At 50.1% G+C, this 10,279-nt stretch overlaps 1 protein-coding gene across 1 annotated transcript; it reads right to left on the bottom strand.

Annotated features, from left to right (window-relative positions):
- Positions 1 to 220: 220 nt before the first annotated feature.
- lamp5 (lysosomal associated membrane protein family member 5) lies at positions 221 to 5,799 on the bottom strand. Its single transcript, XM_078556441.1, has 6 exons — positions 5,455 to 5,799; positions 4,322 to 4,494; positions 3,930 to 4,061; positions 2,182 to 2,284; positions 1,235 to 1,423; positions 221 to 941 (listed from the first exon to the last, which is right to left on the bottom strand). Exons 1-6 carry the CDS (start codon positions 5,540 to 5,542, stop codon positions 763 to 765), a joined length of 864 nt encoding a protein of 287 aa, XP_078412567.1. The 5' UTR covers positions 5,543 to 5,799; the 3' UTR covers positions 221 to 762.
- Positions 5,800 to 10,279: the final 4,480 nt, after the last annotated feature.

Here is a 10,279-nt window from a genome sequence, read left to right as displayed (position 1 = left end):
CGCAATCATTTCCACACCGAAGATGATGGTGCATGTTCAAAATTGCAACTACCTCCGTGAGGCGGCGTTTTGCCTCAACACAACCTTGTGCTAATTTTTCAAAGGCATGGTCAGCAGAATTTAAGACAAAAACGTAAAGCAAGCTGATTTCCATACTGCAGAAAAAAATCCACCATTAGCCCATAGATTAAACCCCCAAAGGCACCATGAGATTTTTTTTAAAAAATGATTTCGATTTATTTCATGAGCATACTTGCATTCAGGAAGATGAGCTGAACAGTTTTGCATTTTGCTATTAAGACTGAACCCGGGAACAGCGATGAGAATAACGTACAAATTCGACTGATAAGTACTTCGGCAAATAGCATTTGAAGGAACGAAATTAAATTGAACCTTCTGATTAATAGTTGAAAATAATTGCAGCAATGGAAGTTTCCAATACACTACATAAGTTACACTAACATCGAATTCGTAATCTTGCAATAATTTTAAAGGATAGTTTTATTCATTGTGATGGTATTGGTGAGGATCCTGCGTTTGAGGCAGTCACGATACCATTACTAGCTAAAATAAACGAAGCACGCGTAACTATATACAGCAATACACCGGGGCGTTTATATTTACACGATCTGTATCCTTACAGAGGTTTGTCAGGTAAAATACTATCTGCGGTTATGCCTTGTGACTGTTAGCAGAACGGTGCAGCAGTTTTGCTGTGCTTTATTTTCGCTGGGAGGTCCCGTCCATCTCGGTCTGAGCTCTTTACATGTGTTTGTACTCGGATCTGTCCCTGGGGATCTGCACTTGGCTGGTGGCCGTGAGTTTGTGGTGGATGTGATAGACTGACAAGATCACGACAATCAGAAGTCCCAGGGTCAGTCCCAGAATGAGGGGCAGAGTCTCCTCTAACTGCTCCTGCTGGTCTACCACACATTTCGAAGCTGAGAACAAAATAAAAGACACCAGGAAACGCATGAACTCTGGAAATGCAAACATCTGCGTTCGCCTTTTAAAAAATGCATTTTTAAAAAACGTTATACCTAAATGTGAGGCTTGAGTCAGGTATATATATATTTTTCGGTTAATTCTAAAAAGAAATTAATGTACTCTATACTTGATCACAAAGCTATCCAAATTTTAAAAAATTCCAACATCCAAGTCAAAATGAGAAAATTAACACGCGCGCCCTCCAAAGTGGAAAGTAGATTATTGGGGGTGGGGGAAAACCTTTTACCTTCGCTGAACGTGAAGTCGCGCTTGATGCCGAAAGGCTGGATGTGGATCTGAGATAAAAGAATGGCGACCACTTTCTGGTGGTCACTGGAGATGAGGGAGATGGTTTCCTGAGCCTCGCACTTGTACGATTTGCCAGCCGGGGTCACGAAGAGGGACAGGTGATGGGATGTGGCCGTGTGCTTCCCGCCTGCAGAGAGAAAGCCCCTTTTCACACATGTGGAATTCCCAAGCAACATCAGCACCAGGGCTCTTACACGGGAGAGAGAACCGACTGAACCGCTACCCTATCCACAAACACACGCCGAGTAACAAGCAGGTTAAATGTTTGTGCGGGCAATAGTTTGTGGACACTCGTTACATTTTATGGCGAAGCCATCTTAAGATGTGTAAAAGTGTACATGCGATGTACTAATGCATTGCCTGTGTGACTTGGGTCTAATGTTTCATTCCTGGTTGGATTGCACACCAGTTTGTGTCTAATCGATAATGTGAGAGTCTCGCAGCAATGCTCCTATTTTGAACTTCCCTAAATACGCACCGTTTATTTTACTTTTTTACGTATATAAAAAAAATCATACTGTCCACCTATTCCTTTCATATTTATTCCAGAAATATTTTACTGAGTTTAACTGGCTCTTTGCACAAAACTGCTCAGTAACGGTGGTAAACTTCATTAGGTAGATGATAATGCGCCGGCCAGTTATTTAAAAATAAGTACAAAGAGTGGCCCATACATTCTAAATGAAACCTGCCCGTATTGGAGCTGAAGCAATGGCATTCCTGTGTGTTTAGGGATCTGGTATACTGTGATCGTATAAGTCACGAAGCATGAAGTTCAGCCGCATTCCCAAATCCCTGACAAAGTGGTATTATGGAACGCATTGGGGGAAAAAAAAATTGGGCGAGAATTGCACTTGGTTTAAGAATCCAAGAAAACCGACTCACTGTTGGCCGCGTCCTTGAAGCGGGTGGAATCGGATAAGTCGTAAACCAACTGAACCTTGTTGATTTTCCAGTAATGGTCTTGTCTTGTTATGTTGCGGATATCCTGTAAGAAGTTCATGGTTTTCCCATCAGTACACGACAACCAGTGCACTAAGATAAAAGCAACAAAAAAAAACTGCGGATGCTGGAAATCCAAAACAAAAAACAAAAATACCTGGAAAAACTCAGCAGGTCCGGCAGCATCTGCGGAGAGGGACACAGTTAACGTTCTGTTCTGTTGAAGGGTCATTCGGACTGGAAACGTTAACTGTGTCCCTCTCCGCAGATGCTGCCGGACCTGCTGAGTTTTTCCAGGTATTTTTGTTTTTGAACCAGTGCATTGCATTCTTTGAAATGCAGCCTATTTTACAGAATTCTAATCAAGACTATTAATTAACATCAACAACTTGAATTTACGTGGCCGCACTGAGGTAGGCAGGCTGAAGTCCCAGGCGCTTCACCTTGTGCTTAACTTGGACCCTCGGTGGATGCTCGGCTATATTTAGCACCGGGACTGGGTTATTTAGGTTTATGACTGAAAAAATGATTGGTCAAGTTCGGATGCAAAAGCAGAATAGTGCGGATCCTGGAAATCTGAAACAAAAACAGAAGAAAGCAGGAAACATTCAGCGGGCTTGATGCCCGGTGAGGATACGATGGACCTTCCGTGTTGTAAAACTCTATGAGACTGGGCAGCATCCGTGGAGAGAGAAACAGAGTTAAACCTTTCAGCTCCTGTCAGAACTGGGAACTGCACCTCATCTTTTTCTCTGGAAAAATATACTTTATTCATAAAATACCTGGAAGAACATTACAAAATGGCCATCACAAAAAATGCAATTGTATTCCAGTTTTCCACATGGGTCATGAGGCGCTTCACAATACAATCAATGAGCATTACAGAGCATTACATTTCCACCCGCTCATTACCAGGCAGCGCCTCATCTTCCGACTGGGCTTCTCATTCTCAACTCAGACTGAGTTCAAAAACAGAAAATGCTGGGAAAACTCAGCAGGCCTGGCAGCTTCTGCAGAGAGAGAGAGAGAAACAGAGTTAACGTTTGGAGGGTGAACTGAAGGTGGTTCAGGCGGACTCCAAACGTTAACCCTGTTTCTCTCTCTGCAGACGCTGCCAGACCAGCTGAGTTTTTCCAGCATTTTCTGTTTTTGTTTCAAATTTCCAGCATCCGCAGTATTTTGCTTTTTTTTTTATCAACATTTGAGTTCAGCAATTTCAGGCTGTAAACTCTGCCACCACCCCACCTCCCTTATGTTTCCTTTCATTTGCATGTTTTGTGTTTATCTCTTAAGTTTCCTTTCCAGTCAGCGGCACACCTGCTCTCTGCACATCCTTTGTTTATTCGTGTCTTATCGCGCCCCAATCCCTTTGACCTTGGGGGGGACTAACTCTTCTGTCATTCAATCTCTCCAGCCACCCACCCTATCACACACCTTCCTTTTGTCCTTGTCCCATCCACCCCCTGTGCTCGATACTTTTTCTAACCTTTTCTAACTTTTCCCCCGGTTCCGATAAGAGCTCTCAGACCTGAAGACGCTGTGACTCTTGTTTTGGCTCCGAGTTGAGCATTTTTCCAAGGGCCGAATTCTGCCCCGTTATATAAGGCGGCCTTTCTGTCTATAAAAGCAGACGGCTTAGCAGAATAAGCGTCCCCAGGCACCTCACTTTGCTGGCGAGAGCGCAAGTTTACCTTCACGAAGAAGAGTTTAAAGCTGTACGCGTTGTCCAGCCAGGAAATTTCCAATTCCGATTCGTTGTGCCCACATTTTCCTTTAACATCTGCTCCGCGTGGGATTGAAACATCCGCTTGTTCTGTAATAAGCTAAGGCCACATAAGGTCAAACGTTTCGATTGTGGGGTCAAATCGCAACATGATGTGTGGCGAATTAAGTAATTAAAAGGTGAAAATGTCATGGCCAATGAAATCAGTTCGAGACGTAAATATCTTAAGATTTAAAACAATTGGTTTCTCAATGTAAGGAATCAATTGGGGTTTTGGTTTTGTTACGTGCTTATTTCAATTGGGACGTTATGGGATGTCTGTGTGTGTGTGTATGTGTGTGTGTGTACATGCTCCCTTACATCTACATAGTTACTGGCCCGTGCATCGTAGGCGACACTAAATTTTGCTGCAAATTCCGCCATCAGACACGTTGTTCCGTTTTCCCGGACCACAAAAATATCCTTATAGGGATCGGCTGAAAGTCCCGAAAGATTCTCAGTCTCCTGTTCTGCAGCGACGCCCGGCAGGACATCTGTGAAAGTGACAGAAACGTCTCACATTTCGACAAAAAAAAAGCTCCCAGAACATTTTTTTGTCTTTCTCTCTCTCTCTCTCTCTCTACACACACACACATTTAGACACAAGTCCTTCCATGAAAATCAGAATGAACTCTTAAAATACAGAAGGGGCCGATTTGCCAGCCCACCCGCCACCGCATCGGTAAAACAAAATATCACCTCTCCGACCGCCTGAATTGATTTATCCGGCGAAGCCAATGGCCTCCTTTGAAAGAAAATGATTGGAAAATGTGCATCTTTCGGAGGGGGGAGATTAGCACAAGGATAGAGAGAAAAATAAAAGAGTCCTAATTATGACACAGCCTGACCAGATAGGAGTAGAATGGACTGGTGCAGCTCAGTGTCCCAGGCACAGTCTAGTCGAGTGGACTCTGCCAAGCTAACCGACGTACGTTAACTTACTTTAAATATTTGCACATTTCTCTCCTTTGGGCTTTTTTTTAAAAAAAAATTGCGCCGTATCTTTTTTTAACCTCAGTACGAATTCAGAAGTACCCGAAAAACGCCATTGGGGTCCTTCCTTTGAGGGCTGCGGTACTTAATCCGTTAATGACGATCAATCAGTTCATTTTACAGAACAGAATCCGGCATCCCTCTAAAAAAGGTCCTATACTTTTTCGTCTCTTAGTCTATTCGCCACGAGAATATCTCAATGTGGACCCTGAAAAAAAATCTTTCGAGTACTCGAGGGGTTAAAATGTGTAAAATTGCAGATAATGCTTAGCTAGTCGGTTTTTGACACCTTTTCGATATCTTTTCATTTGTTCTGAAAAATATTCCAAGCCTAGGGCATAAGCCTTAAAAAAGAGCTTTGCCTGTATTCAGTCCACGGATTCTCCTCCATGCATTATCTTTGTGGGAAAGGTTGAAAGCTATAGATCCCTTATGCAGCATGTCTTACAGTATGTACTTACTGAGGATGAAGGCTAGTATGTGGAGTGCAGTCGGGCTGCAGTGATGGTGCCTCCTGCTTGGTTCCATGCTGTGCTGGAGATCGGACATCTGCACTGCTGACTAAGCGTTCTCTTCTCCCGGACCCAGCAGCTCAGTCTGATACCTGGTCAGGAATGAAGTCGCCCAGATCCGTGCTGAACCTCAAATCAGGCGCTACCCCTCTGACCGGATTGGGAATGGTGCTGCCTCCGCGTAGCGATGGCTGTCGAATGGATTTTGAAATACGCAGAGCAGTGCTGAGGAATCCCAGAGTGGATTCTTTGGTGCAGTGTGACTGTCAGAGAGCAGCGCCCCAGCTCTGTGGCAGAGGCTTTCCCGGAAGCGTTTGAGTGTTCAGTGCCCTGTGGCGGAGCTGTGCTCAGGGCTGTGTGGCGGAGCTGTGCTCAGGGCTGTGTGGCGGAGCTGGGCTCTGTGATAGAGCTGCACTCAATGCTCTGTGGCGGAGCTATGTTCAGGGCTCTGTGGCGGAGCTGTGCTCTGTGCTGGAGCTGTGCTCAGGGCTCTGTGGCGGAGCTGTGCTCAGGGCTCTGTGCTGGAGCTGTGCTCTGTGCTGGAGCTGTGCTCAGGGCTCTGTGGCGGAGCTGGGCTCAGGGCTCTGTGGTGGAGCTGTGCTCAGGGCTCTGTGGCGGAGCTGTGCTCAGGGCTCTGTGGCGGAGCTGTGCTCAGGGCTCTGTGGCGGAGCTGTGCTTAGGGCTCTGTGGCGGAGCTGTGCTCTGTGGTGGAGCTGTGCTCAGGGCTCTGTGCTGGAGCTGTGCTCAGGGCTCTGTGGTGGAGCTGTGCTCTGTGGTGGAGCTGTGCTTAGGGCTCTGTGGCGGAGCTGTGCTCAGGGCTCTGTGGCGGAGCTGGGCTCTTTCAGTTGCGCTTCTCTGAAGTCAGTTGAACTGTGCTGCACCAACGCAATGCCTGAGCTGCCAACAAGCCCACACAATCCCATCAAACACCTCCACATGTCACGACTACCAGAGATTCATTTATCACAACAGGATTATTTCAAAATTGCACGACTTCACCAGCCCCTGAGAATAAGTGTCTGGAAACGCGCCATTCGGGGTTTTTTTTATTTTGCTATTCACTGCACTTTCCAAACAGGTAAAATATCCGAAATCATCCAGGAATGTGCATATCACAATGCGCGTGGACCCTCTTCATTCGAGTAATTATATGATTCAGGCTAATGTTACAGAAACAGAATATGGTTTATTGGGTTTAAACACGATTGACTGTAACGTCTGCAAAAAACCTACATTTCACGAGTATCCTGTGGTTACATAATTTGATATTACATATAAAACATTTCACTTAGAAACACATCGGGTCGTAAAAGATCTGCCACCCAGTCAAAGCCTTATCAAAAAGAAATTCTCGCCAAAGGGTGCAGATTTATCCCTGGGGGTTCCTGAATCCTGCCGCCCCTATCGATAAGGCAACATCATTATCCACACACTGATATGAGAGAACTTTGCTAAGACAGGGAGCTGGAGAAACAGTCACACATCGACATCCATCTCATGTTACAAGTGGTATCGAGGTTAAGGCAGTGCAGGTATCGACTAATCCGAGAATTATCATGTAAACATTGGAACATTTGGCAAAAAAATAAAATTACTTGAACTTGGGGCAGTTTAGACAGAAAGGTGTACATCTTAACCCGGCACACACCAAAGGCACAATTCAATTAACATTGGTTAACGCTGATGTCGAGTTATACAGCCGACTCCCATGTTAAGGCTAATGTTTCAATATTCTTGATCAGAGATACGAAACGAGGCGAATACAATAAACTCACTCCTGGTCCATACTTAGAATGTCAACACACAACTCTACAGAAAGCAACATCTGTCAAAGTAAGGGCATGTCTTTGAGTACGGACTAAACAGCTTCAAAATATTGAGAAACTTCGTTAAAAGAAGGAATCTGGTAAATACTTCAAAAGGAAAGTAACCCCGGAGTGATGATGGGGGGGGGGGAGGGGGTAGTGGGATCCTCTAGCCAGGAGCTCGTACAGGCACGATTGGGTTGACTAGGCTTCTCCCGTGTTGCACGTACCATCTGACTGTCCACTAAACAGCGCAGTAGCTACATTCTCTAACGCAGTAACAGGGTAAAGTCCAAACTTGCAGTCTGAGGCGAATTTCCGGTCTGCAGCCATAACTGGGGAAGATCTCGGTTTGCTTGAGAGTGCTCCCAGTAGAAATGAACTCCTGGTGTTGCAAAGAGCAAGGATGACCTTGAAAAAACGACCAGAGGAAACTCTCCCCCCACCTCCCCTCTTTACTGTGTAGCACAACGACCCAGGGGGCGGATTATCCTCCCCTCCCGCTGTGTCCCCTTTTTCAGGAGCTGTCCTGGTGCTGAAAGTCGAACTCACACTGAACTCCGCTGATGCTGTCGATGCTGGGTTTGTTGGAGACCTGGGGGTGATTGCTGCTGAGTGGGAAGGTTTCTGAGCGGGGCATCCCGCGGTCGCCCTCCCGGCTGGCAGGGCTGGCACCGCCCTGCCCCTTGCCGGGCTTCCGAAAGTCGGGGAAGGTGAAGCGCCGGAAGAGCCTGTTGCCCAGGACGGCGAAGCTGGAGCCGGGCGCGACCTGGGCACCGCGGGGGGGCTTGTCCGGGGGCGAGGGGGACACGGTGCTGGTGGGCAGGCTGCACCGCTTCTGGTAATAGCTCTGGTCGAGTCGCGGCAGCCCCGGGGCGCCCCTGCCCTGGGGGGCGGCTGGTCCCCCAGTCCCACCCTTGGCGTAAGGGCTGAGGGGGGTGAGCAGGACGCCCAGGGTGCTGGTGGCCGACACCCCCGGGACCCTGCCGGGGTCGGCTGGGCCCTTAACTGGCCGCAGGGAGTGAGGGGCGGGCGCCCGGAGGGGGCAGATGTCCGAGGCGTGGGTGAGGGGCGGCAGGAGGCCGCCGGAAGGGTCACGGTGGCCGGAATACTGGACGCTGCGGGAGCGGAGCCGGGATTGGGGGGACTGGGGGGTCCGAGGGAGTGGCCTGGTCCCGGCATCCTGGTCCCGGTCTTCCTCCTCGATGGAGCCCATGGACTCTAGACGCGTCGTGACCGCCGCCGCCCTGCCCCTGAGCTGAGCCGCGCCCTGGCAAGGGGGCAGCCGGGCGACCCCGGCCCCACTCCTGGGCGCGGTGCCCTGCAGGGCCAGGACGCAGCGGCGGTGCCCCAGGAATCTGGCCACTTGCCCGGCCGAGTTGCCCACCTTGTTGGAGCGCTCGATGTCCAGCCCCAGCCTCTTGAAAGCCCTGACCAGGAACTCCAGCACCTCCCCGTGGCCGGACGCGGCGGCGTACAGGAGCGGGGTGTTGCCCCAGAGATCCGCCAGCTCCGGGTCGGCGCTGCGCTGCACCAGCAGTTCGACGGCGTCCAGGAAACCCCGCTCGCAGGCGAAGCTGAGGGGCGTCCGGCCGGCGCCGTCTCTGCTGTTGACCCGGGCCCCCCTCTCCAGCAGGAGCCGCATGAGGCGGGCGCGGACCCCGGGCGCAGGCAGCAGCACCGAGCACATGAGCGGGGTCCGCGCCCCCTCGCCCCGGGACTCCACGATCCTGTCCTCCAGCGCGTCCAGGATGAAGCGAGCCAAGTGGAATTGGCCCCTTCCGATGGCATCGAGCAAAGCCCGGCTCCCGCTCTCCTCCCCGGGGCTGCCCGAGCTGCTGGCCGCTGCCTCCATGCGGGGAGCTGACCCACACCCAACCACCCACCCTCCCGCCCTCCACAAAACACTCCTCCTCCAAACACCACCGAGAGGAGAGGCTTCCCTCCCCCACTCCCCCAACCACCCTCCCCTTGCAGCTCTCAGCCCACTCCGGAGACAAGGCGATCTGCTTATTTATACAGCCAGTCCCTCTCTCCTCTCCATAGCACCCAGTCACCGAGGCAACACCGCTTCCACCAAACTGCCTGGCAGAGAGAGAGAGAGAGGACCAGGGGCGGTTTGCATAGACATTCTGGAGAATCATCTGGAGTTTTAAACAGGCTGCTGGCCTAGGGAGGGAGGGAGGGTGGGTGGGGGTGGGGTGGGGGGGGAGGGAGGGAGGGAGGGAGGGAGTGAGGGTGGGGGAGGGAGGGAGGGGGGGGTGGGTGGGGGGGAGGGAGGGAGGGGGGTGGGTGGGGGGTGCGAGTTTCCATCTCCCCAAACTGCTGACACTGGGCAAAAAGCACATCACCCAATTCCTGCTTATTGCTCAGCGCTGATTCCTTCTACCTGCCTGCCCAGCCCATGTTCAACATGCCCTCCACACGCACACACTCACTCCTTCATATCATTGTGGAATCATACAGCACAGGAGGAGGCCATTCAGTCCATTGCGCTTGTGTCAGCTCCTTGAGCTGTCCCATTCATCTCACTTCCCGGCTCTCCCCTCACCCCCACCCCCGGCATCCCAGCCCTCTTTTACTCTTATTGTTGCTCTGTTTAGCACAGGAGTTCAGGGGGCATCACTTTGGCCCCTGATGTTCGAAGGTGCCATGTTCCAGTCCGGTTGCAGAATTGAGTGCACAAATCTAAGGCTGACGCTCCAGTGCAGCACTGAGGGAGTGCTGCATTGCTGGAGGCGTTGCCCCTCTGATGAGATATTGAATTGAGGACCTGTCCGCCTGCTGAGGTGGATGTAAAAGATCCCCTGGCACTATTTCAAAGAAGAGCAGGGGAGTTCTCCCCGGTGTCCTTGCCAATATTTATCCCTCAATTAACATCACATAATCAGATGATCTGGTCACGATCACATTGCTGTTTGTGGGAGCTTGCTGTGCACGTACTCATTGCCACATTTCCTGCATTACAA

This window comes from Cetorhinus maximus, chromosome 14 (assembly GCF_964194155.1).
Source record: "Cetorhinus maximus chromosome 14, sCetMax3.hap1.1, whole genome shotgun sequence".
Taxonomy (NCBI): domain Eukaryota; kingdom Metazoa; phylum Chordata; class Chondrichthyes; order Lamniformes; family Cetorhinidae; genus Cetorhinus; species Cetorhinus maximus.
Note: the sequence above shows the minus strand (reverse complement) of the source record. Positions and strands in the feature narration are given on the sequence as shown.

Excerpts from the sequence above, each read along its gene's own strand:
- lamp5 (XM_078556441.1), bottom strand. The coding sequence starts at position 5,542 with ATGTCCGATCTCCAGCACAGCATGGAACCAAGCAGGAGGCACCATCAC. Across the intron at positions 2,285-3,929 it reads TTAAACTCTTCTTCGTGAAG|GATATCCGCAACATAACAAG; the intron begins GTAAACTTGCGC and ends AACTTCTTACAG. Across the intron at positions 1,424-2,181 it reads CTTCAAGGACGCGGCCAACA|GCGGGAAGCACACGGCCACA; the intron begins GTGAGTCGGTTT and ends TTCTCTCTGCAG.